The sequence below is a fragment of the Eublepharis macularius genome, chromosome 7, assembly GCF_028583425.1.
Source record: "Eublepharis macularius isolate TG4126 chromosome 7, MPM_Emac_v1.0, whole genome shotgun sequence".
Classification (NCBI taxonomy): domain Eukaryota; kingdom Metazoa; phylum Chordata; class Lepidosauria; order Squamata; family Eublepharidae; genus Eublepharis; species Eublepharis macularius.
Window position 1 is genome coordinate 44,886,508 of NC_072796.1, and position 27,565 is coordinate 44,914,072.

Here is a 27,565-nt window from a genome sequence, read left to right on the forward strand (position 1 = left end):
GTTATGGCTCATGTAACACCTATCCTCCGTCAGCTGCACTGGTTACCGGTTGAGTACCGGGTCCGGTTCAAGGTTTTGGTGTTGACCTATAAAGCCCTATGCGGACTGGGCCCAGCATACCTTCGGGACCGCCTCTCCCCATATGTTCCCCGGAGGTCGCTTCAATCAGCCACTAAGAACTTGCTGATGGTCCCTGGCCTCAGGGAGGTCCGCCTGGCCTCTACCAGAGCCAGGGACTTCTCAGTTCTGGCTCTGACCTGGTGGAACTCTCTGTCTGAGGAAACTAAGGCCCGGCAGGATTTGTTATCTTTCCGCCGGGCCTGCAAGACGGAGATGTTCCACCGGGCATTTGGTGGGGGCTAGGCTGTCCTCTCGCTGGCCAAACCACTGAAGACCTTCCACCACCCATGCAGGACAATGCTGCATTTTAATATTTAATATTCTACACCCACCAATTTTAATGGTTTTTTTACGATGTTTTAATGTTTTTATAATGTTTTTACTGTTTTTAATTTGTTGTCAAACCGCCCTGAGCCCGTCTGACGGGGAGGGCGGTCTAAAAATGTAATTAAATAAATAAATAAATAAATAATATCTACCTGTTCAATACTGCTGGGTCTTTGGATTGTTACATAAAAGAAAAGGGTATTTCACAGTATCTAAGAACAAGTGGATCCACTTTTATTATTAGGTTGCTTCATATATTGTGTGTTGAAAGAGTGGTAGAGTGATTTGCTCTTATGGTATGAAAAAGTGCTATTCCCCAAGAATGTGGTATCTGCAGTTTGTAGTGGATTGTAATATGAATTTCTCAGGTTCCACTGGAACCTGAGAAGTTCGTATTATCAGGGGTCATTTTGTAGAAAAAGAGCTGGAGGAACTCATTAGCATAACTCATTAGCACAACTCATTAGCATATGCCATGCCCCTTGACATCACCAGAAGTGTGTCATTAGCGTAACTGATTTGTATATGCCACATACCCTTGACATCACCTATCCTGGCTGTTTTGGACCCAATCCTCACAATTCAGGGCTGAAATTGGGCGCAAAATGGCAAAAAGGGGCTGAAAATGGCTGAAAAGGGGCACAAAGTGGTCAAGATTGGGCCACCGCTGAGCGGGAGAGTGATCCACCACCCATCAGAAGCCCGATCTGGGCCATTTCAGCCCCAATCCAGGCTGATACAGGCCCAAAATGGCTGAGAGTCAGGTGGGCGGGGTGACCTATCATGTGACCTCTTTGGGGAACTGCCGGAACTGCGTTCCTGCATGTTCCCCCCCTGCATGTTCCCCCCCGAAATGAGCCCTGTGTATTGTAATCCTAAATAGAGTTACATACTTCTAAAGCATTGAAGTTAATAGGTTTAGGAGAGTGAAACTCTATATAGGATTGCACTGCTGAGCCCATATACTTAGTAAACCAGAATAACAATTCCCCACAGAGACCCACATCTAGCCATAAATGCCCAGGAATGACAGCCAGAGAGAAAACCAGAAGGCTAAAGCATCAAGAGGTTAATATGAACAAACACAGTAACATATAATTTGACTTTGTTTTAGCTGGGGATCCTTCAGGCACAAGGAGAAAACAGCTGGAGGACAAAAAGTGCTATTATTTGAAACGAAGCTGAAAGCTATAAGTAGTGGTGCATGACTGGGAAATATTAAATAGAAGTCAGTATCTTTTTGTGAATCTGTTAGTTAAAAGTCCTACTATGGATTAGCGTTTTAGCACTTGTGAAAATAATTGAGACATAAGTTCTTTGTGTGATCCCTCCATACTTCACTAATGCTTGATTCCAGTATTTAATTTTTCAAAATTAAATTTGAATGCAAAGCATCAGAATTCAAAACTTTGCATTCAAATTTAACTTAATTTTAAAAACAGTTTCCACATTGTGTTAACGTAAATTACAAGCTTGATGTGACACTTTCACATTGATCTGCCCACCTAAAGTATCTGAAAATTACATCTACATCTGTATATCTATATAAAATTCAGAGAAGAATGTTGTGTTTAGCATGATTCACACAATTTAAATAGCTGTTTGGGGGAGTAGCCCAGCAGCAGCTACTGAGGGTATTAGGACAGTCGGTAGGAGAGACATCTGTAGCTAGTGTGAGGTCAGTGTTTTGTTGTTTCACAAGTCCACCCACAATGGATGTTCTCCTGAGCCAAAGCCTGCCTGGAGGGAGATGCTCCATTTCTACCCCCCTATGACAAGTAAACTCTTTTGGAGAGAGGACTGTTTACCTGGGAGCAATCCCTAAGTGTTTTATCAAGGGTGTTTTGCATCTGAAGGGATATGTCAAAGGAGGACAATCCACTGTAAGAAGATGATGGAAATGGATGGTAAGTCCTGTTTCCTGAAGGGTTATTGTTAAATGGTTTTTATAATTCCTCTCTGAGGAAAAGAGTTGGTTTTCAGTCCTTATTGGGCTTACCCAGGGAAAATATTTCCTATTTCAGCTGAGAATTGGTTCATTTCTTGTTGTTTGTTTGGCCCAGTAAATAGATATTTATTAACTATTTGTGTGAGCTCAGCTGTGAAGGCCAGTATGTATAGTGTTTAGAGCACTCAACCTAGGCGAGAGGGATCTTGGTTCAGAATTCCAGTCATTATCACAGGGTTATTGTAAGAATAAAGAGGTGAGAGTGCCTTGTATGCTCCCCTGACCCCGTTGGACTAAAGGCCAAATGAAAAACTCTAGTAACAGTAATTGATTCAAGTGATGTTAATAGACTTACGGTATTTCTTTCCTTTCCTTCTTTTTTACATTCTAGCCCTAGAGTGTTACGGTTCTGAGATGTCAGCTTTTTAGGTTGTATGGCAGAATGGCTCACAAAGGGTGGAGGGGTTGGGGATGCACCACTATATTTATGTGGGGAGAGAGGTGGGGTTAGAAGGGGGCTTTCCAGGTAAGGGGAACGGGGATTAAAATATTAAAGAGCCATCTTCTCTTCCATCCATTTTATCAGCCTGGATAACCAGGCAAATGGAGTTGACTGGCCCCTAAGCCAGTTGCTTCGTCATGTCAGAAACTGGTGCATAAGATTGTTGTGGCAGAATTGATTGGGATGTTTAAATGCATTTGCCTGGGTATGAATAGAGATGAAAGTTTTTTTCACTCAGGGTTTGATATTTAGCTTAGCAGAGCCAGCCAGTTATTGTTCATTGTGGTGGCGGTTGTGTGTTTCCTACTAACTCTGTTGTTCAATACAATTTGAATCCTTCCTCCGTCCTAAAGAGTCTAATCCTGAATTAAGTGGCTGTTCTACTGGAAGAAGAGCCACTTCTGCTGGAGGAAGGCTTGAGACTTTGCCAAGTGGAGTGGTAGTATACGTGCCATTATATATACATTTGATCTTTGCGTAGAAATGACCGTGCCTCATGCATTTCACTGTCAGTGTAAACTGAGGATACGCTTCAGATACCTGATGCAGTGTGCTTTTGCCCACAAAGCTCTTTTTTGTTCTACTTAGTGCGTATAAGCATTACTGCCTTACTTATTGCATTTTTTAGTTTACCTTTCCTCAAGGAGCTCATGATAGCATTTATAGTTCCTCCTCCTTCCATTTATCCTCATGACAACACTGTGAGGTATGCTAGACTGAGAGAAAAGGACAGGCTCATGGTCACCCAACAAACTTTGACCCTGGGTCACTTTAGCCCTGCCCTAGTACAACATTCCTTACCATATAACAGCACCTATAAGGATGATAAGTCAATTAGCATGGTCCATTCTTGAATCTTGACATCTGAATCCATATAAGATTTCCCTGATTATCCTGCTGCAAATCTAGTCAGTGTCTGGAAAACAGAGCTGAGTATATCTCCGCAGAATTGGAGACCATATTGTGGCCACATTTTAAAAAAAAAATTAAATCTGCGGCTCTTGTAAGTTTGTAGAAGTGCAGCTTTTATTAAAGGTGTGTGGATTTCAAACAATATTCTAAGATGCGTAAGGAACTGTATGAAGGGATAAAGTACTGTGATTAAATATGCTGACTCATTTATGGTATGACTTTTCCTATTTAGGGAAGAATAATATTTTAGAGCAGAAATAATAACTGAAGCTCCAGCCACAAGATCAAAAGCAGTAGAGTAACCCAATTACTAAGAAACCATCGATTCAATAATGGTTTAGGGTTGCAGCATTTCAAGCCACAGTAAAGGTCCAGATGATAACAACCTGAGTGAATGAGTGAGCGAGCGAGCACTAATTTCTCTGTAGCATATGAACGAATTTAGCTTGGACTGCAGTACTGTAGAATACGTAACGTATTGTTTAATCTAATCTTCTTGTAGTCATTGTCAGAGAGAGAATAAGAACAGTGAGGAGTGGACTCTGTTTAGCCGGGAGCGTGCGTGCAGAGGGTTGGAAAGGGTTGCACCAGGCGCCAGCAACTCTAGATCTGGCACTGTGAGGTCCCTTCCCTCCCCAAGATCTGCCTGCAAATCTTTAGGAGTTTCCCAACCTGGAGCTGGCAACATTATTCACTGCTAGGGCTGCAAATCCCCTGCCTGGGGCGGGGGATACCCTGTTCCCACTTCCTCCCCACAACCCCACTTACCTGGCCAGCGAGGGGGTGTGCCCCTGGGGTACCCCCCCAGTGGCACAGCACACCCCCGTGCACCAGTGTGGTGCGCTACCTCGCCCTGCAATGGGCTCGTTTGGGCCCGAATTGGGCCCATGGTGGGGATTCAGCCCTTTGGAGATCTTGGAAGCGCATGCTGGGTCGCCCTTTGACCCACGTGATGACATCACTTCCTGGAAGTGACATCATCACGCACACCGGGAGCACGCCAGTTCGGATTTGGGTTTCTAAGTCGCTTCGGTATGCTCCGGAAAGATTTGGAGCATACTGAAGTGACGGGGGAGGGGGAGGCCCACCACCACCCTTAAACTCCCACCCCCACCTTAAAACCCCATCCCCACCCCCCATCTAACTTACCTGGTCAGGTGGAAGCCTGAGCAGCCCAATGCTGTGCTGGCCAACTGGCTGGTGGGGAGGCCTTCCCTGCCAGCATCACTGCACAGCCGCGGCCGGTGTGGCTCGCCGGCCGAGAGGGCCTTCCCTGCTACCGTCGCTGCACAGCTGCAGCTGGCGCAACTTGCTGTCAGAGAGGGCACTGCTAAAACCGCCACCACTGGAGGCCAGCGGGCAGGAGGGAGGCTGCTCCCTCCAGCCCGGTGCCAGCGGTAAGTGGGGGTGGGGAGAAGTGGGGGTGGGGTGGTGGGGTAAGGGTGGGAAATGGGTAAGTTTAAAGGGCCCTGCCGCTTGTGAAAGGGCCCTTTAAACTTAATCCCTGGAGGCCCTGAAGCTTCAAAGCATTATGAATGCTTCGGAAAGCTTTGCTTCAGGATTTCTGAATCAATTTGGAAATCCTGAAGTTTTCCAAATCGGGCCCGATTGGATATTTTACCTGAATTGGATACCCGAAGCACACACCCTTAGTCTGGAGCTCAGTTGTAATTCTAGGAGAGCTCCGGCTGCCATAAGGCGATTAGCAACTCTACATACTAATAATAATAATAGTAATTATTCCTAATCCAATTAGTGTTAATAAATTAGTACTTTTTTTGTATTTTGATAATTTATTGTACTCATGACCTGCCCAAGTTACAATTACATCACATACGGCCTTCATAAGTTTGATACTCCCAGCCTGGCCTATAAAGAAATTCTTCATCAGGTCTTTTCCATCTCTGTTTGCAGGTCTTTTAAAAATTTTCAGTGGTCTGTATCTGTGATTGTAATTTACACATATAGTGTACGCTACTGCAAAATACATCTATGTTTTCCTTGTGTGTACACGTGCTTTGTTGCTCAGCATCCCATCCCATGACATTTAAAAGCCTTCATAGAGTGGGATAAAATCCTCAGAACTGCAAATTTGACAGCACTGACACAGAAGCAGGTTTGCATCCAGGCTTCAAGAAAAAAACTTCATGGATGACAACAAAATTGTAGGTGGAGTAAGGGATCTTTTTAAAAAATCTCAGATGCACAAACACAATAGAACAGGCCTCCATTCTTCGCATATGGGCTACATCTGTTCACTATATTCTGTAACAATGTGACTCACCCTGCGGCTGCTCGCAGCTTGAGCAGGGAGTCATTATTTGCAGCCCTGCCGGAGGAAGGAGGCAGGCTCCCCTCCTCCCGAGCATACGGGGCTTTGGCCGGGGGGCGGAGCCAGGAGCCGTTTTCTGGCGGCTCCGCTTTCCCAGGGTCTGCCATTTATTGCGGTATGCTTGTTGACGGCTACCGTACCACTGGCAGAATCCTGCAGGGATCCCCAAATACAAGGCCTACCCTCATGCTGGACGGCTGCGGCGTTAGGTGCTTGCTGGGGGGATCCATTGCCTGGCTGGCCGGGTTGCAGCCATTCATGGAATGGCCTATACCCGGGGCGATGGGGCTCGCCCAGGCAGGTCAAGGCGGAGGTCCAGGTGTTGACCCCAGGGCTTGACCTGTACCGCTTAGTTGGCCCTTGCCTTGTTAAGTTATGGTCTTGTTAATAAATGGCCCTTTAATCCAAGCCTGTTTCTGCCTCTTCATTCCGGTTGGGGTTGCAATGTGACTCACCCTGCGGCTGCTCGCAGCTTGAGCAGGGAGTCATTATTTGCAGCCCTGCCGGAGGAAGGAGGCAGTCTCCCCTCCTCCCGAGCATACGGGGCTTTGGCCGGGGGGCGGAGCCAGGAGCCGTTTTCTGGCGGCTCCACTTTCCCCCGGCCGCAGTTGGAACGCGTTCTGCCCACCCACCTCTCCCTGTTTTAGTGCAGGATTAGCTGGCTGCTGTTCCAGAGCCAGGTAGGAATTTTTTGCCCATTTTTCCCTGATTGGCTTTGGGAAAAGGGTTTTTTTCGCCTACCTTGCACTAATGGTAGGGTTGAGGAATTTATGAGGTGGTTCCGTAGTTGGTCACTGGCAGGAGATTTTGGGAATAGGGTGCGGGATGGTGAGCTCCCAGTGGCGTTTCCCCAAGTGTGGGGAACAGGGTCTGCCATTTATTACGGTATGCTTGTTGACGGCTACCGTACCACTGGCAGAATCCTGCGGGGATCCCCAAATACAAGGCCTACCCTCATGCTGGACGGCTGCGGCGTTAGGTGCTTGCTGGGGGGATCCATTGCCTGGCTGGCCGGGTTGCAGCCATTCATGGAATGGCCTATACCCGGGGCGATGGGGCTCGCCCAGGCAGGTCAAGGCGGAGGTCCAGGTGTTGACCCCAGGGCTTGACCTGTACCGCTTAGTTGGCCCTTGCCTTGTTAAGTTATGGTCTTGTTAATAAATGGCCCTTTAATCCAAGCCTGTGTCTGCCTCTTCATTCCGGTTGGGGTTGCAATGTCCTTCATCTCTGAAACACTGGTAAATGCTCTGCGTAGGGTAGCCATGGAGACTGGAGGGTGGGGAGTAGCTTTGTTAGGGGGAGAAGAAATGGGCATGCCTGCTCACAACCTGTAGAAAAGCCTGGGCTGTTCACTTTACTTTTAACATCATCTTTACTTTACTTTTTACACCAGCTGTAGAAGTGTTCTTTTGGAACTGCACTCCCCCACCCTAAGGAACTGCACATTTCGCCTGGTTGCATTCCCCGCTGCCACCGCCACCCAAAAAACTCCCCCTGCCCTCCTTGATTGTGTCAAGAGGTCAGAATCTTGTATCCTCTGCAGACTTCCTTAACGCAGAAAGATGTGGTCAGGCAGCTCTTCCATTATGAAAAGAGGACTTGTGGAGAGATCAGAGGGAAGTCCTGTGAATGTGGTTTAGGCTCTGTACCTTGTGATGCAGTAATGGTGTGTTCTGTGCCTTCCAGCTGATGCAAACCCTGGGAAACTTTATCCCAGCTGTGTTAAGGCAGTAAACAAACAGACCCTGGTGCCATGTTATGTATTTCCTTCTGCTTGTTCTCCCTCACACCATCTATCTGAATTTGTTGTTGAGCATGTTCGGAAATGGGGCAGAGTTTCTGCCATTTTCTTGTTATACTGGATCTGTTGAAAACCATTCTTTGGATAGCAAGAAATTGTTATTATGAAGAGCCCTTATAACAAAGTGGTGATGACTACTAGTAACAATTGATGTCTAAATTGGTGTACGTTGCCACTTTATAGAGCATGCAAATGAAAAAGATAGGACTCGTTACTGATAATAGGTAAAACATGAAAGGAATGGAAATAGGGTTGCCAGGTCCCCCACCAGCAACCCACAGGAAACTTACCTTTGGGGGGCCTCACCAGTGACATCACAACATCACGGGCAACACGCTGTCACTCCCCATATGCCTAGAAGTGATGCCAGTGCATTGCCAGAGATGTTCTGGCATTTTGTAGAGTGCTAGAAATTCCTTGTCGCTTCTGGTTTATACTGGAAGTGACGCCGATGTGCTGGCGCAACACTGGCACGCAAGGCCTTTCCCCTTGATTGTGTAAACACTAATACATACACACATGCGCCAAACATGTTTTTAAGTAAGATTTCTGCAGGCATTTGATCAGCTTCAGAAATATCATGAAACCATTATTTAAACTAGCTATGGTTAGTATGATTGAATGAATGCAGACCATTCCACTAGCTGTAGTTACTTAAGAGTCAGTCATTCCAGGATCTAAAGACAGGATTTGAAGTTCGACTCTCTTATTGCTGGCTCAGTTTAAATTGGAATTGCCCATTCTGAATGGACTTCTGAAACTTATAGATTTGATCCAAATGATGTTGCAGGAAGGCAATGCAGTTAAGCTAACTTAGAGCAAATTATTTGTTTAGGTTAGATAGGTAAAGTATCCTCAGAATGCAGTGATGTTGACTTTAGTGACCAAAAGCAAGGTGCTTTTAAAAGCCTTAGTTGCTCGACAGCTGTAGATGAAATGTTTTTTGTGAGGCTCACACCACTGACTATGATGAAATACACTGGGAAAGATGATGTGTTTTACTAGGTTAGTTTATGATAGTGAGTGTATGCAAGCTTCCCGGAACTGTAAAGACATAAGAGTAAATCCACCTTCTCTGTATGTGTTATTACAGATGACCTGGCCAGACCCCTGCGCATGTTTTCTTGGAAGTAGAATGCAAACAAAAAATGCAAATATCTTTTGTACTCAGTAGGTGGTGTGTATATTTTGTACTCTGTTATCAGCGAGCTCTCACAAGACTTGCTCTGTATATACATAGCCATTAAACACAACCAAAAAACCTTGGGAATTTTTTTTAAAGAGTAATGGCTACCAAATTTGACTCTTGGTGGGGAGAGTGACTTAGTATGACATATCTATTCTAAAGTTCTAAACATAGCAGTGGAAGTAGAGAAAATATACATAGTGCATGACCAATGGAGTTTATTTGGTAGTAGGTCCAGAAGCAGGGTGGTATTTTTTAGAATGTATAGCTACCTTGTGGAATTTCCTATCATGAGATGTGGTCATAGTCACTGGTTCAGATGGCTTTAAAAAAAGATCCGGCTATCTTGGCTAATGCATCTGATAGACCATCACAGTCTGCATATTCAAATGAGATTCCCAAAGATGTCATTTGCCTGGATAGCCCTGGCAGGCCTCAGAAGCTAAGCAGAGTCGGCCTTGGTTAGTAATTGGATGGGAGACCACCCAAGAAGACCAGGGTTGCAGAGCAAGGCAATGGCAAACCACCTCTGTTAGTTTCTTGCCTTGCCTGCACTTTCCTCCACTATCACTGCCATCATTTGCTGCCTACCTGTTAACAGCCATTCCAGTAAAACTGTGAACAGGTTAATAATCTGTGCCTGCCATAATTCTGTTTAAGCACTGGAAATAATTATGTACATTTTGAACATGTCTTGCTCTTCATCTTTTGTTTTTCCTCCAGTGGGACCTTGTTTGTGCTTCTGCCTGGAAAGTCCACATTGCAAAATTCTCCCTGCTTGTAGGATTAATCTTTGGCTATCTAATCACAGGATGTATAGCTGACTGGTAAGTGAGGAAACATACATAGAATACAAGTGGTAAATAAATGTGTGCCTAGAACTATTATTATTAAATTACTTTTTGCAAAGAAACTGCATTTGTCCCCTGTAGTGATATTGGTGCTTCTATACCATTGCACTTCAATGCATGTGACATGAAAACAAAATAGTTCACAGTTGGCTTGTCATTGATTGCTATTATTGTGCAAAATAAAGTAACTAAATTTTTAAAGATGCCTGAGAACACCCAAAGCTTAAACTTCATTCCTCTGCATGAAAGCAGGTTGTTGGCTCAGTTTTGTTAAGTTGTGTTAACCTCTGCAAGTTCATGTTTTTAAACTCCCCAAATTATGCTTTGTGAACTCCTGTTCTTCTCGTGATATGAAGATGCAGCTGAAAATCTTTCTCAATTTCTTCCATAGAGATCAAAATTCAAAACAGTAGCAAAATAATATTTTCTGCATTAAGAAAAGTCACTTGAACTTTACATAAGCAATCACACACACCAATTTTTCAAGAGTTAAAAAGTAGCTACTTTAAAGGGGGGAAAATCTTCCCTTGTTCTTCTAGTTCCTCTACCACACATTTATTGTTTACATTTTAAGTAGAATGGATGAAGAAAAATGAAAGAAGGACTAAATCCCTGATAGGAGCAACTTGTGCCTAGTACTGTTGCTTGGTAACAAGCTAAGATTTAAGATTATGGTGTATTAAACATGTTAGGCATTTGAAGCTAGATTAGATGTTAGATCTTATCTATATAATTGGCCCAGTCTGTCACACAGCTGTTATCAAGGCCTTCTCCACCTGCTTGCTGATTCATCAGCTTGGATTGGGCAACTCCCTCCACAGCAGGATATTTTGAGGACCCGATAAGCACATGTTCCCAGAACAAAGTCAATATTGTGAGAACAGCAGGCTTTGAGTCCCATGGCACCTTAGCAACGAACAAGATTTTCCAGAGTGTACGCTTTTGAGAGACAGAGTTCCCTTCTTCAGACATGAGTAGGACTAGAGATCCCTGAACCTTAACATCCCAGCCTTTGGGGGTATGTAGGTTAGCATGAGAGATGAACAACCCAAGATTATCCAATGAAGTATATGGTTGAGTGAGAATTTGAACCCAGGTCTCCATTTTGTAGCACTCTGAGTCTCTGAGGTTTGCAAATAGCCAAGCAAGCCTTATTTGTAGGTGATCAGACAGGAACACTTTTAAAGAGTTGGAGAAGTTTTCTATGGGGACACGTGTCTTAGAATGGTCCTTTTGGACATGTACTCTACATATTTTTGTGGCCTTGAATCTCTTGTGGCCACATTTATGAGGCTGCATTCAAACATGGCCCATGTCTAATTCCTTTTTAGCATTATTATTCAGTTGGTATGTACTTATGTATTTATGTGGTAAAACATGTCTGGGTTAAATCTGACTTCATGGTTCTGAAAGAGCTCAGTTGATTTGTATTCACAAGTCCATGTTGGTAAGGCAATAATTATTCAAGTCAGCCTTATCAAAAGCTTCTCTTTACGTCTCATTACTTAACTGCTTGGCCTAAGGTTTCCAAGTATTTCTGTCACATTACAGCAGATCAGCCAATGTCATCCATACAAATTACAGAAAGACCAAGCAAGGTTGCCCCAGAACTCTTGTAATGGAGCCTTCTGCTTTCTTTAAGAGCCTGGATGTCTGATTGTGGCTGTGTGACTGGTTGAAGAAGGCAGTCTAGTCTCAGCTCTGCATTGTTTTGTTTACTCCATCAAGATTCACTATGTTATAGCCTCAGGTGGGATCTCTCTTTAGCCTGTTTGCTGCCTGCTTGGTATCTTTTCCTTAATGCATCATCTACAGCATAATCTAGATGAAGGCACTTCCTAGTGAGACATTAACTATGGGAAGTGCCTCACCAACTTTTTAAATATTCCTTTCTGTCTAAGAGTATTCTATCTTATCAGTACCCAAAAGAACCCTGGCTCAAGGGAAACAGTGTACATTCTTGAACTCCGAAGAATGCTGGAAACGGTTGGGGGTAGGAGTCCAACCCATATGGCCAGAACAAACCATACAAAGCAGGACTGGTCTTGGGCTCATGAAAGCTCATATTGCAATAAATTGTTGTTAATCTTTAAGGTGTCACTAGACTTCTGTTTCATTGGGCTGGAAGCCTTGGTGGGATAGGGAGGGACAGAACTTACGCCTCAGAAGGAAAGCTGAGGCCTAGCTGATCTCTATGCTTTGTGAAGACCCAGAAAACATTTCTGAAAAACATCCTTCTAGGATTAAGGGGTGTTTGAGGAGGATAGGCTCCAACTCAGAAAGATAAGTCCCATGTGAGTAAAATGGCTATCAAAGCTAAACTTAAATTACTATTTTAATAACATTAAATGAATAATTTATAATTTAGCATATAAAGTTATACTATTTGTTATATTTATAAAAGTGAAAAGTATTAATACTTTAGTTTTCTACTGGCAAGTTGCAAATATACCCAATACTTAAGAGAGAGTGCTACAAACTGCTCCATCTTACGCACATGTCTAATCTGAGAGCCAGGCCAAAATAAAAGTTGAAATTAGAAAACAAATATTGTAGTAAAAAGAGACTTTATTTATAGTTTGGCTAGAAACAGTCTGGGTTGCCAATCTCTATGTGGGGTGTGGAGTTTTCCTTGAATTACACCAGCTGTCCAGACTACAAAGATCAGTTCCCTGGAGAAAATGGCAGCTTTAGTGGGCAGACACTGTTGTGTCATGCCCCTGCTGAGCTCCCTTCCCTCCTCAAACTCCCCAGGCCCTTCCCCTAAACCTCCAGGAATTTCCCAACCCAGAACTGGCAACCCTCTTATATGGTCACAGTATATCTACTAGCATATTTGGGTAGCAAGTTAAGCTTCATAACACTGCAAACACTGACCTCTTTGAGAGTGTGTTATCGTCAAACCATTACAGCATGCACAGCATACTTGCCACATATTTAAGCAATGAACATATGCTTGAAAATATGTTGTATATTGTTTACATTATACACAGGCATTATCAGTATCTAATGCTGTAGATTGTCTTTACACAATATATGCTGCATGTTTTGATTGAGTAAAACCTTGTATTAAAAAATATTTTGTTCATTCCGAAAGTGAAAATATTTCCCAGTTGTTGTTTTTTTTCAGTGTTTCCCCAAATTTCCAATTTTCTTCATTGGAAAAATTGAAACAGAAAAAGTCCTTAATGTCCCCCACACACACTCTTGAATTTTCCCAAGTTGCTTCCCTGGGTCTGCATTTCTCTGCTACTAGCTAATCTCCAATATCATGCTTTTGCTGTGTCTTCCTCATTCCCACCATATGTCTTTAAGATGGCTTGTGAAGCATGTGTTTCAATATGTGTAAAGTAGGTTTTCTTCACTGTTAACCAACTTGTTTACATTTGTGGGATTAGGAAGAGTACATATTTCATGTGTGGAAAATTAACTTGCTTGATACAGATACTTGCTGAGAAAACAGACAGTAACAATACACCTTGTCTTTGTGACTGCTTCTTATTAGAGTTCCCATTCCCTTGGTGGACCCAATTTCTATTAAATAGGCCCTGCCCACGACCTGTCATTTCTGCATTACTCCGGGAATGAGGTCAATCCTCCTACAATGAGGAAGTGCTCTGGAGCATGTGAAGTAGGTCTCTGGATTAGGCCCACCCTTTACCCCCCATCCCCCCCCCACTTTCATGCCTGGAGGACCTGGCAACCCTACTCCTTAGTGTAAGGTTGCTAATTTTCCAGGTAGGGACTGGAGATCTGCAGACTAAGAGATCAATTTCAAGTGTGAATGAATGAGAATTATTAGGATCCTAATTTGCCAAATCAAAAAGAGTCCAGTAGCACCTTTAAGACTAACCAATTTTATTTTAGCATAAGCTTTCGAGAATCAAGTTCTCTTCGTCAGATGCCTGATACAGAGACTGGTCAAACACAGAAGAGCAGAGGGAAGAGGCAATTAGGGGGGGAGGGGGAGGGAGCAATCAAAACATTCCTTTGCTAGTTTTGATTGCTCCCTCCCCCTCCCCCCCTAATTGCCTCTTCCCTCTTCTGCTCTTCTGTGTTTGACCAGTCTCTGTATCAGGCATCTGACGAAGAGAACTTGATTCTCGAAAGCTTATGCTAAAATAAAATTGGTTAGTCTTAAAGGTGCTACTGGACTCTTTTTGATTTTGCTACCACAGACTAACACGGCTAACTTCTCTGCATCTAATTTGCCAAAATATCCCACTGAGTATGGAGTAAAACAAATTGGTTTTCTTTCCTTTTTCTTTCTCTAGGGTTGGTCGACGGCCAGTGCTTCTCTTCTCTGTCCTGTTCATTTTAATATTTGGGTTGTCTGTGGCCCTCTCTGTGAATGTGACAATGTTCAGCACACTCAGGTTTTTTGAAGGGTTTTGCCTGGCTGGAATAATCCTTTCATTGTATGCACTGCGTGAGTATTGCCTTCAAAAAGTATTCCAGCTACCCTTCTCCAAAAAGTATATGCTGTGATGATTTGTTTTTTATTATATTTTAGAATGTGGTGGGGAAAAAATCACTTGTTTATCGTGTATGCATTTTATTGTTCACATTTATTATGTCATATTACTGAAAAATTAGTCAGACTTACCTGTATAGGTCATGTGTTGTATCATCTGGAATTGATTCTGCAAAGGAAGTAGGAATGATGCTGGCCTTTTGTTCTTATGGTCTGTTTTTAATTTCTGCTTCTAGGGTTTTAAAATGTCAGTTGGGGCCTTATGGCCAATATTCAGAGCAAGGTTGTTGTGTGGAGGGAAGTGAGCAGTCAACTCTTTCTTCCACCATTTTCCTGATGCAAATTTCTCCCTCTCTGGAGCTATTAGTTACCCTTCAGGGTGGGTTGGTTACTAACCCCCAGGTGGGGCCCGGAGTTCTCCCGGAATCATAGATGATATGCAGCTTACAGGGATCAGTTCCTCTGGAGAAAATGACAGCTTCAGTGAGTAAATTCTGTGGAAACACATTTGTGTTGCGCTTTCTCCTTTCCCCAGACCTCCATCCTCCCAAGGCACTCCCTTCCAGATCCAAATCTGTAGGAATATTCAATGCCAGAACTGCCAACCCTAAAGGATACGTATATTGGGTACCTGTATATTTTCCTCTGTGCGGCAGATTGCATCTGTAGGAGGGGGTGTGGAGATGAGATTTATGACAGAAAAACGGTGCAGGAAGAAAAAGCAAAGTCCTGCAGTTCTGATCTGAATTAGGGGCCCCTTTTGGCTGTTGCTGCTTTTAAAAAATCTCCAGTGTCGTATCTGGCCTTGCCCAAAGCTGACAGTGATTTACAAATCCTGTACGCTTTAACATGAAATCATAGCAGGCTTGTAATACCATCCTTGTATAGTTTTACTTCTGCATTATAAACAATAATATTTGACACGCACAGGTTTTTTTTTATATTAAAAATGTTGTGCAACACAACCATCATTTTCTAATTATGGCTACGTGAATGCCCATTGGATCCCAGTATCTAATTAATAAGGTCAGTTTTCAAGAGTACAGACTTTTGAAACAGATTTACTTCTTCTGTACAAAGGCTTTCTTTTTTCCTTTGACTGAAGTCTTTTGATGTCTGGAGATTTGTTCCACCTTTCAAGTGAAGAACAGCATTTCTAACAGAATGCTAGAAGCCAAATAGACCAGGTTGGGTGAAAGGCAGCGAAAAATAACTACTTCCATTCTATCCTGCCATGAATGTGGATTAAAATAGGAGTGGCAAAGGCAGTAAGATTGAGTCTGCTGGCATTGGGGGGAAGCTCTTTAAAAACCTATTCTAGAAGGTTAATCACTTGTCCCATTCTGTTGTGTGTGTGCGCTCTCACATCCTCATGGCTATCAGGAAATAATTATTTGAAAGGGGGGCAGGTAGGACACTCAGAATCAACACTGAAATGATCGTATCTGTCATTTCCTCAAATGGATACAAAATAGGTTGTGTGAATCAGTTCTACCAATGTGTATTTGAACGTTCATAACATACTTGGTGTAGTGGGTAAGAGTGCAGGGGTAGTGGTTAAGAGCGCAGGACTCTAATCTGGAGAACCGGGTTTGATTCCTCACTCCTTCACTTGAAGCCAGCTGAGTAACCTTGGGTCAGTCACAGCTTCTAGCTCTCTCAGCCCCACCTACCTCACAGGATGTTTTGTTGTGGGGATAATAATAACATACTTTGTAAACTGCTCTGAGTGGGTGTTAAGTCATCCTGAAGGGTGGTATGTAAATTGAATGTTGTTGTTGTTGTACTTCATTGTATAACCTAAAAGATCACCACAGTGTTGGTACAATATAGCATAATAAGCTGAAAACATTGCAACTGCTGTTTAGAGATCAAATTTATTGAGCTTTCTAAGTTAACAAGAAAAGGGGAAGGAGAATGCTCCATAAAGCAAGGACTTCACAGTTGATTTTCAGTCATAATGCAAAATATTAATACTGATTTTTACCACTTCTGCAGTTAATTGCTTGACTCTCCAGTACAGACGTGCACAATTCATTTGCCCATTTAGCAAATATGGCTACTTATAGGTAACTGTCACAAACCCTTTGCTTTCTCTAGCTAGTGCTGTCCTTCCCCTACTTTCAGGTAAAATCAAAGCATATGAAGCTGTCTCTTGGGTTGGGAGGCCTTCGGTAGCATGTTTGTCCCTATAACTTAACTTTCTTTATTGTCTCACCCTTAAGAAATATATAGGCTATGATGTTACCCAGCCAAACTTAGGTATAGGGGAAAAACAAGGGTTTACATTTCCCTTAGAAATGAAACTGGCACATGAGGCTTATTGAAGTTTGAAATAGAACAGAAAGATTATTCACAAGAAGGTTGGATAGGTAGAAGTGTTGGCAGGTACTTAAAAGCCTCACTAAGTAGGTGGTTTTTGCACAGATTATTTCATTCATGTGAGACACAAAACATTTGGTATGGTTGAGTTTGTTATGGTTGCTGACTTAGGTGAGAGAGGTTGGTGTTATCAGACTTGATCTCTTTAAAGTGCAGTTCCTCCTTTGTCACTGCTTTTCAGATCAGGGGCTCCAATTTATGCACACACCACACACCTTTCATTTTACAGCAGACCTCAGGGTACTCCAGAAACTCTCTCCAGATACTGAGAAGGAGTTATATCAAAGCGATAACCCTGTTCCTTTGGCCAAAGGAGAGACTCCTTTCTACCCACTTCCTGAGCTAACTACAGGTTCCCAGATCTCTTGAGTCTCAGTAAAATTTTAGGGCTGGCTGTCCCTTTCTAGTACTTGGACTCAAAGTGTTTCATAAACTTTGTATTCTCAGAGTAAGGGTACACCTTTCCCTTTCTTCCTCAGACAGAGGACTTTCAGCCTGACCCACTCTGGTCAGATCCCAGGCTCCTCCCACTTTCCACTCTTCAGTTTTCTGTAACTGTCAACCCCACTTTCTGTTAGCACCAACTGTCAGCTTATCATTCTATTGCCAACTGCCATTCTCTCTCTGGCTAGCCTCAGAAGGGGGAAGGGACATGTCAATCATCTTCCTTTCCTGCTGCTGTTTCAAGCTGTTACCTGTGTCTTGCTGGATGCAGCATTTGGCAATTCTGACATTTTTATGCCAATTTCATCACAGTAACAAACATATCATAAATACCCAACAAAATCTGAAATAGAAATCGCAGTTCCCTTCTACAGCCTCATTAAAACAGCACCATGAAATTATTTCTAAGTGTACTATGTAATAAATAATAACCACAAATAGTAGGTCAGCTCTTCAATCTCTGTTGAACAACAAATAAGCATTGGCCAGGATCCAAAGAGCTGCACAACTGGTTCCATTTGCCCAAAGGGTTTGCGCTTGTGTTTCCTGAATGGCAGCACATGGGAAGTAGGTGTGTATGTGTTTGGAAACAGACAGGAGTTTCGCAGTTCTCAGCGATCTCAAAAGTCCCACTGGGCATATCTTAGCTCTCTGGCATCCCTAAAGTAGCTCTTCAGAGCCTAACAGTTCTCTGCTGCTCCAGTGTTCTTCTTTCCATTATTGCCATTTCATAGTCTAATAATATACCTAGGGAGAAAATCTCTGAATTCCAGGTTCCTAAAGTTCAGTCAGATGATACTCAGTCTCATATTTCTCTTTCCAAAGTTCCAGGTCTAGAAAATACTTTGTGGAGAACAATATTTCTGAGTTGGCTCGTGTTGTTTTGTCTTTAATTCTCTGAAGGAGGAATACTGTAGCAGCAGCCCAGTTCTTGCTTAGCTGCTCAGACTGAGACATACCATGTTGTTGTTGTAGCCTATAAATTAGAACTCATTAGATTTTATTAACAGTTTCAAATGTTACAAAACACCAATCCCAAGATTGCCATCAAGGTTATGATTTAGCCAGCCACTAACAAGAGTGCCTGTGTGATGCATGTCTTGGTTGCATTCACACTGTACAGTTTCACTGTGAACTTTGGTGAGAAAATGTAATGTGTGTCGTTGCCCTGAAAAACTATATACAGCTTGTTATAACCATCTGAGAAAATGTTCCAAAGAGAGACAGTTGTGATGTAATGTTTAGAACAGGGGTCCCCAGTCCTGTTGAGTCTGTGGATACACTTACATTTTGAGAATGTGGAGTGGGCACTGTGGCCAATCATAAAATGTTGGGAGGTTGCAAGCCAAACTTCCTGCTGCAATTTCTGAATGGGTGCTCCATGCTGACATGGCACAGTTGGTGGGCACCGTTGGCGATCACTGGGTTAGAGTGACTGATTTAGATCAGAGAGACTCAAATTTTCCTCAACTGGGAAGCTCATTGAGTGACCTTGAAACCAGCCCCCCCCCCTCAAAGTAAGCTACTTTACATAGTTCTTGTAAAATAGAGTAGAAAGCAATCATGTACACTACTCTGAACTGTTTTGAGGAAGGGCAGGATTTTAAAATATATATATATTGTAATATGTATAATATATAATAATTACAGATTTTGAAGCAGTCGGCGAAATCAATTACTTATCAGAAATGAGGCCGATTGAACCCTTCTGATCTCCTCTTTGCCATAAATGATATCCTCATGAGCAAGCTACAGCAATGTGGACCAAGAGGAACTATTACTAAGCATGTGAGGAATTAAATATATAGATTGTTAGTACAATGGTATCAGAATGGGAGGAAATACAAAGTGGGAAGCCACAGGGTCTGGTCCTGGCTCAGGTCTTTCCCCATCTGTTCCCTTTTCTCTAGATAAATTACTGTGAGCATTTTGGAACGGCCAAATTGGAAAAAATTGCTGTTCCTATTTTAGTATTTTGTTTACCTGGCTAGCACAGAATATAATAGAAAAACGGCACAAATCCTTAATTAACATCTTTCTCTTCTATTAAGCTATCTTTTATCTCCTCTGTAAACAGTGCCACTATTCAGATTTTAGGTCTGAGAGGTTCTCCCCACCCATACCCATTTTTAATGCTTTCATGCTTGCCTCTGTAAATTTCAGCAAGCTGTTGCTGTGAATTCATTTTGCTTTGTGCCTCCCTCAGACAGTTAGTCATATAAATTGAAGCATGCTGGACAAGCATCAACACCTAACAACTGTGAAATGGGAGACATTAATGTTTGATTTATATTGAATGCTAACAAAAGGATTGTCCTGTTCACAAGCCTAACATGCCATTTCTGTTGATCACCGTATGTTCCCACTGGCCAAGCGCACTAAATTCCATTGGTGTCTTTCTTTAAGTAGATGGAGAACACCGCTGTCATTCTGAGCTTGTCATTGTTGAGTGTAGACATTGCTTCACACTGCTGTGGTGCACAGTTGAGTTTGGTGTCTTCCTGTGTGATTGCATGGTCTCTAATAGTGCCTCACATAACACGGATACAGCTCGGTTTTCAGATTTCTATAATCCAAACCCTGTTGTATTACTTATTGAATGCCCCATTTCTGTTGATTTGTTTCATGCTGTGTGATCTGTCTGGAATCCCAGTGAGAAAGGTGGATTGTAAATGATGTAAATAAAAATAATCTTGTAAATTACGACATCCTGACTTGGATAGCCCAGGTGAGCCTGATCTTGTCAGTTCTCAGAAGCTAAGCAGGATCAGCCTTGGTTAGTAATTGGATGGGAGACCTCCAGTGAAGACCAGGGTTGCAGAAGCAGGCAATGGCAAACCACCTCTGTTAGTCTTTTGCCATGAAAACCCCACCGGGATTGCCATAAATCAGCTATGACTTGAGGGCACTTTCCACCATCAATCCTTACAACATTCTTTCTACTGAATCAGACTATCTGTCCATCAAGGTCAGTATTGTCTACTCAAATTGGCAGCATGTATCCAGGGTCTCAGATAGATGTCGTTTTACATCACTTGCTTCTTCATTTTGTTGCCTGGAGATTCTGAGAGTTGAAGCTGAGGCCTTCTGCATGCAAAGCAAATACTCTAGCACTCAGTCACAACCTGCAATATTGAAATCCTATAAGAGAATAATAGTTTCCTCTTTTTGCTTACTGCCACTTAAGGGTGGCAGTAGCGAAAAGGCTAAGTAATACAGAGCTGTGTAACTGGAATGAATTCTCAGTTTTTTCAGGCAGGTGCTGCTGTCAGCTTCCAATACTCATCCACCTAATATGTTGTGTTCCATCTATATAATCTTCCAGCTCAGAAGCATATAAGCAATGGTCCAGATTTGCACAAAATTGCAGTGTGTGTAGTAATGTTATGGGTGGCTAAGCTAAAAATTATCTTGCAAAGCATTAGGGAGCATAAATTGGACAAAGCAGGTGACTGGGTTCTGAAAACAGTTTGCGGGACCAGCCTGAATCGCAGGAATTCACCAGGCAGGAAAAAACACGCTGACGCTTCTTTTGGAGAAAATTGGCCACAACTTTATTGGTTACAGAATCATGGAGCTATGGCTGCGTAAGGGCACGGATCCCAACATCGGCTGACCCGCCTGCCAGGCGATGACCCCTCACCCCTCCAGCCGGCCCGCTGCAGGGGGAAACCACGGGATGACAGTTAAGGGAGTCACACTGGGCGGTAGCCTCTGCGTGGCTCCCCCGTCACCTGAACACAGGCCTGGTCTGTCAGCCTCCCGAGCTGGGCTTACCACTGCCAAGCCTGGTCCAAGATCCCTTATGGGGATCCCCATCTATGGGAACACAGTGCCGGCCGGCACTGTTTTTCCCAATGGGATCGGTGCCCCACGCCCAAACCGCCACTGGAGGCATGAAATGGCTCCCCGCCGCTCCGAAGCCGACTGAGCCACGGAAGCCGGCCCAGCCTTATAAAACCTCTGGGGAGGACCTGAGGGAAAACTTCCCCTTTCAGGTCGGCTGACTGCCTTCTCTCCATTGGCTCCCAGGCGGCGACTCCGATTGGCTAGCTGTGCCTTTCAAACCCACCCAGCTCAGCCTGCTGTGGAGCCGCGCGCCTGGGCTGGGCCGGCAGGAAAGCCGTCCTGCCTTCCTTTCCTGCTTTGCAGCCCCGCAAACGCCGGCGCAGGTAAGTTCCGCGCCGGAGGCTTTGTTGGATGGATGTGTCTATCTTTTGGTGCAAGGAAGCTGGTATCTCTGCCCTTGGAAATGTAGTTAAAGAGAAAAAAACACATGAACAAAATAGCCTCTATTTCACTTGCAGTTGAGGCTCTCCTTTAGTAAGAAGCACTTTGCTGATCGGGCATGTGAAAGGAGGGAGGGCTTACTGTGGAAAAGTTATTTAGGAACTTCTCACATTTATCTATTCATTTAGAGAATTTATATGCCATCTCTCCAGAGACCTGCTTGAGGCAGCTCACAAGATAAAAACAATACAACAATAACAAAATCAAAACAATATAAAAATGATCAAAACCAGTGGTAAAACAAGGAAAGATCCTGCTTAGAAGCATAAGAATAGCTCAAAACAATACTCAACAGCATAAAATAGTATCCCTGAAGCACCTCATGTGCTATCAGCATTTCATTAAGAAAAACCATTTAAAAATAGAAGCCTTCAGTTAAAAGGCTTGGGTAAAAAGAAGTGGTTTTGGTCTGGCACCTAAAAGAAAGTGTTAGGAAAATCTCTAATGAGGGTGTTCCGCATCCTCTGCAACTGGCATACAAGGAGCAGGGTTCAGGAGGATCTTAATTCGTCTGCTGGACAGTATGGGAGAAGGGAGTCCTTAAAGCATCCTGCCTCAGGCCATTTAGGGGATTAAAGGTAAGACTGTGCACTTTGAATTGTGCCAGTGCAGCTCCTTCAGTACAGAGGGGATACAGTCCCCATAATCAGTCCCCAACTATAGTCTGACCTACTAGAATTTGGGTCACTTGAAATCTAGACTGTAAGACTTGGTTTGTACATCATGCGATTTGGCCATTCAAGCATAAGCCTCGATCTTCTGTATGCCCCTTCCTCCTCTTAGTTCTTCGGGTTACCATTCTCCAGTTGGGGTCTGGAGTTTTCCCAGCTGATCTCCAAACTACACAGATCTGGTCCACTGGAGGAAATGGCAGCTTTGGAGGGCAGTCTTTAGGGAATCACATTCCTGCCAAGCTCTCTGTCCAACTCTACCTCTCCGTAGACTTTCTCCCCAAATCTTCAGGAATTTCCCAAGGCAGAATTGGCATTTTCTTTCTTTCTTTCTTTCTTTCTTTCTTTCTTTCTTTCTTTCTTTCTTTCTTTCTTTCTTTCTTTCTTTCTTTCTTTCTTTCTTTCTTTCTTTCTTTCTTTCTTTCTTTCTTTCTTTCTTTCTTTCTTTCTTTCTTTGTGATTTGCAGTTTTGGTTACCAGGCATGCTGTGATCTCTGTAAACCATAGTATGCCTTATTCACATGTAAGCTTGCTGAGAAAAAGGAAGCAAGTATCCATGTATACTCAGGGGCAAAGGGAGTGGAAGTTCTCCATACTATCATTTGGGAGAATCTGGAATATAATCTGGAATTATGACCCAGTGGGTTTTGTGGATCTTCCTCTGGGGCAGAATAGTAGGAAAAAACCAGCCCTGGACAAGGTCCTTGCCCCCTCCCCACAAAGGAGAGAGGGAGAAAGCCAGCCAGCCCCAAACCTTGTGTGGCTGGGCACCTCTCAGAGTTCTTTCAGGCGAGGGCGCAGCCATCTGTATGCTGCACCCAGCTCTGTTGGGCACAACACATCTGCATGAAGCTTGCCCAGGACTGAGGCTGCTTTCCCCAGGCCAAGTGTCTTACATAGGCTACATGCCACCACCTCCAGGCTGCACACAGCCCTTCTATCCTAGGCTAGACTGGCCCAAGTGGGAGGAGGCAGGCCATGGGCCCAGTTTCTATAATGGCCAGTCTGCCCCTGATCTTCCTTACATTCAGAACACAATGGTGAACAAAAGGTACATTTCCTCTTCGGGTATATGCTCACAAAATACAAGTGCCACAAAGTGATAAAGGGATCCATTTGTTGAAATAGATCTCTCTCTTTAAAAACTACCATATCTGTCCATGTCACCACTTTTTTCCAGTGGTGTTATGAAGCCTTGATGAGTGGCATGTGCATTTTGTGTGTTATGCATAACAGGCTGTATTTAAAGAGTAATGATGAAATTGGCCTTCATGCATCATCACATGGAAGGTGTTCACTGCTCTGGTCCTGTTAAATCACGTGGCATTTAAAAAATCACATTTGCTTGTTAATTAGTTGGAGTCTAGAGGCCTGTGTTGGCTTGGTGTAAAGGGCCAGGGATGGCTAATGGAATAACATGGCACTAATAAAGAAATGCAATCGCAAAAGGCGGGGGGACTCCAAACTAATACATAGTAATCCTTGTGAAAGGATTCTGCCCCATTTTGATCTTTAACTCATCTGCAAGAAATCATTTTAATATAGACAGAGCTGCAAAGATGACAGTCACAATTCCTTCATACTGCCTCCCCACACAGAATCTCTCCCCTCAGAGGCAAGCTACAAGTGATGCCTGACACAGGTTGGACACTTGTCAGCTTCCCTCAAGTTTTGATGGGAAATGTAGGCATCCTGGTCTTGCAGCTGTAATGGAGAGCCAAGCTGTAAAACCAGGATGCCTGCATTTCCCATCAAAACTTGAGGGAAGCTGACAAGTGTCCAACCTGTGTAAGGCGTCACTTGTAACTTGGCTCTCAGTTTCAGGGCTACAGGCAGGCCAAGGCAGTCACAATTTGCCATCCATCTTGTCTTTTTGCTAGGCGGATGACTCTGATCTTTTGACACACACTGGGTCTCCTCACGCCTTCTCTCAGTGATCAAGTGGAGCGCAAGTGGAGCGCAAGCAAACAGGGAGGAATGCACATGAGTCTGTTCACTTGCCGTTCAAGTGTCATTTGTCACTTGTAGCTTGGCCCTCAGAGACCTCACCAGATGGGGCACCCAGTTCTCTGTATTAGCCACCCCTTTCCCTGTTTGCTGCCGATTTTTACTTTTTTCACTGTCACAAATGTCCACAGAACTCTAGTTGTAGATGAACTGAGGCTTTACAGAGCTGTGTCCATGTGTATGTTTCTTTTCCCTAATAGAGACCACCTACAGTCAGTAGGGATTAACTATAAAGGAGGAGTGAACTTTTATTAAAGTTTTAACATAACGCAGAAGTTGTTCATAAAGATATATACACAGTATCTTCACTTTTGAACTTTTGACCACAGAGTTTATACACTTTCAAGTCTTTTTGTAACTAAATATAAGTTTCTATCTCAATTAGGACAGTCTAAAGCCACTCTCTCCCCCTTTGGCTTAAAACATACCTCTGCTCTTCACAGCTTTCCTTCAGCTCTAAACTCTTACTAACTAGTATTGTCAACATTGGCTGTTTTTAGGGAGTGGCGGAAGTGCAATTGTCCATCAAAATGGGTTTTTGCACCTTTTTAAATTTTGCTTTTTTTGTTTCCAGGTTTATAATCTGAGACCTGGCCCTAGTTGTCTTCCTGCTCTCTTGCAGTCCTCTTAATGATAACTGGGAGGGTAGAGAGGGAAAAGGAGATTAACTTGCTGCCTCGTTCATTTCACTGGGGCCTTGCCTTTGTCTTTGGTGTAGGGCAAGAGTAGTCCCTTTTGACGACATGGTACTAAGTATCTAGGGATGTTCAACTGAATCTCATTTCACGTGTCCCCCCTCCAACTTTCCATGCGCTCCCTCTCACAGTCTCACTTCAGTTTGCTCCATGTGAATAAATTCACGTATTCTATATCAGTTCCTCCTCAACTGCTAAAAGTATTCCAGTTTCCCACACATATATTCATTGAAATGCAGATCTCGACACTTTCTCATACCTTAAAGAAATGCAAACTGGCAAGTCAAAGGATCTTACAGTACTTGTTCTCGCAGGGAAAACAGAGCTGAATTGGTGCTCTGCCCTCCAGAATCACTTGCAGATGTAGTCACATGAAGGCAGGTCCTGTGAAAGCGGCATTCATGTGCGCAGAGCAAGAACAGCCTGCACGTGAATTGAGGACTACACATATAATCCTGCACTTGAGTTTCCCTTGGTACTTAGTAACGTGTAGAGAAACAATTTGTTGGGCTATCTTCTCTGACTGACCATTGGGGTCTATAAGGGAAAGGACTAGAAGTCCCCTTCCTGTTGCACAACCTGCCAAACCCATTTGGCCTTGAGTTAGGTTGGAGTAAACAGGCTGGATTGGCATAGAACTACCTTTCTGTCTGGAGTTTTCACATTTGTGTTACCTTTGTTACTCTCTGCCCTTTGCCGATTACCTTGAGATTTGGTGTTGCTGTAGGGAAAATAAAAGTTGACAATCATTTTGAACAACTCTTTTAACATCTCCAAAGCCTTCAACTATAGAAAGCTGTAGGTTTCCAGAGTCTTTTATGGTGGAGCAGAGACAATAGCCTTTACAGTTATTTTTATACTTTTCTTCTGCCTTTTTAAAAATATTATAAAAGTTCTCCAGATGAGGTATGCTTCTCTGAGAGAGGTGCAGCTAGCTGCAAAACAGAAGCATGACCAACCAACGTTTGACCTCTAAGCTTACTAAAAAGTATTTCCTTGAATCAGCCTTGTATCTGAAAATGTTCTGGGTGGACAACAGTATAAAATTAACGCTGGAATATAAGCTCTTGTAAGAATCAAAAATGAAAAGGGCTGAGAAGGTAATGTTTTGGGGAACAAACTGAAGAGAGATGAGAAACAGACTAATTTTATACTTGATGTGAACTGTATTGAAAGACTGGGACCCAAGATCAGTTTCTGTTTAAAAGGCCATTTTAAATCATGGTTTGTTTAAAAGGCCATGGTGAGAATTATACTGCTGATAGAGACCAAATCTATGAAGGCAACGGAGGCAAAATAATGTGTCAGCTGGGGTGGATAGCATCTCATCCAGAGCTAGCCTCATCCTGATTCTGCACATTGATAATCTTCCACAGTTTATCCTCTGCTTCCATCTCCTTCAGTTCCATTTGTTGTATGCCTTGTGGCATATTTTTTATTGTAAGTTCCTTGGGGCAGGGATCTCACGACTTACTGTACTGTTAAGCACCATACATATTGATAGCGCTATATCAATATACTAGCAGGTTTCCCTTTCTGCTGAGGTTGGAATTGGACCTGAGGGTGATATGTTTATTTATTTACTTCATTTACACCCCACTTTTGTCCACAATAGGGACCTAAAGTGATGTATAACATTCTCCTCTTTTCCAAATGAAAGATAAAAACCTACAGGGAGGGTTGATCAATGAATCTCTGGCACATACGAGAGATGTCTCAATGTCATTGTAGTTCAGGGTGATCAATACAGGAACCAACATCAGGAATCCATTCACTCATTTGAGTTAGACTTGTTTCCTGTGACTACATTAAATAGTCTGTCACTCTGGAGACAATACACACACAAACACCCTATATGCTGTATAAATTCAGATGTCATGGTAAATTTACAGAACATCTGGATAACTAGCCATGCAGATAAATAGGATGTGTTCATTGAATTCGGAGAAACCAGAAGAGACTTGTTCTGCCTAGGGGTTCAAGCAAGAGCAAGCTGGTCGAAAAATAGAACGTTTGACAAGTTGGTAATTCAGCCATTTCCAAAATCTATACAGCCCTTCAGGAAACTTCCTGTTGTTCACTAAACTGTTAAAGGAGTCCTGCCCTGAAGGCTCCAGGCAAGATCATTTAACACTTCCTGAGACATAAAGAATGAATGTCTACTGCTCAGTTCCAAGATATTAATCCTGGGAACCAACAGGATGTTCAGAGGAAAACAAGGCATCTACATCTTCTTTCAGAAAGAGGTTGTAACAGATAGGCAAGAGGTCTGACAACATTAAGAACTTGTTCTATTAAAAAAAAAAGGTAAAGGTAGTCCCCTGTGCAAGCACCAAGTCATTACTGACCCATGGGGGGATGTCGCATCACGATGTTTTCTTGGCAGACTTGTGTTATGGGGTGGTTTGCCATTGCCTTCCCCAGTGATCTACACTTTACCCCCAGGAAACTGGGTGCTCATTTTACCAACCTCGGAAGGATGGAAGGCTGAGTCAGCCTTGAGCCAGCTACCTGAACACGGCTTCTGCCAGGATCGAACTCAGGTCGTGAGCAGAGCTTGGGCTGCAGTACTGCCGCTTGCTACTCTGCACCACGGGGCTAACTTTTTTGTTCCATTACATAT

The 27,565-nt window shown here is 43.3% G+C and overlaps 1 protein-coding gene across 2 annotated transcripts in view; it reads left to right on the plus strand.

Annotated features, from left to right (window-relative positions):
* SLC22A23 (solute carrier family 22 member 23) overlaps positions 1-27,565 on the plus strand; it is a 157,130-nt gene that overhangs the window by 28,869 nt on the left and 100,696 nt on the right. For both annotated transcript variants that reach the window (XM_054984725.1, XM_054984726.1), the window contains exons 2-3: positions 9,852-9,955; positions 14,254-14,408. In XM_054984725.1, the coding sequence (XP_054840700.1) occupies positions 9,852-9,955; positions 14,254-14,408 (259 nt within the window). The remainder of the gene's footprint in view (positions 1-9,851; positions 9,956-14,253; positions 14,409-27,565) is intronic.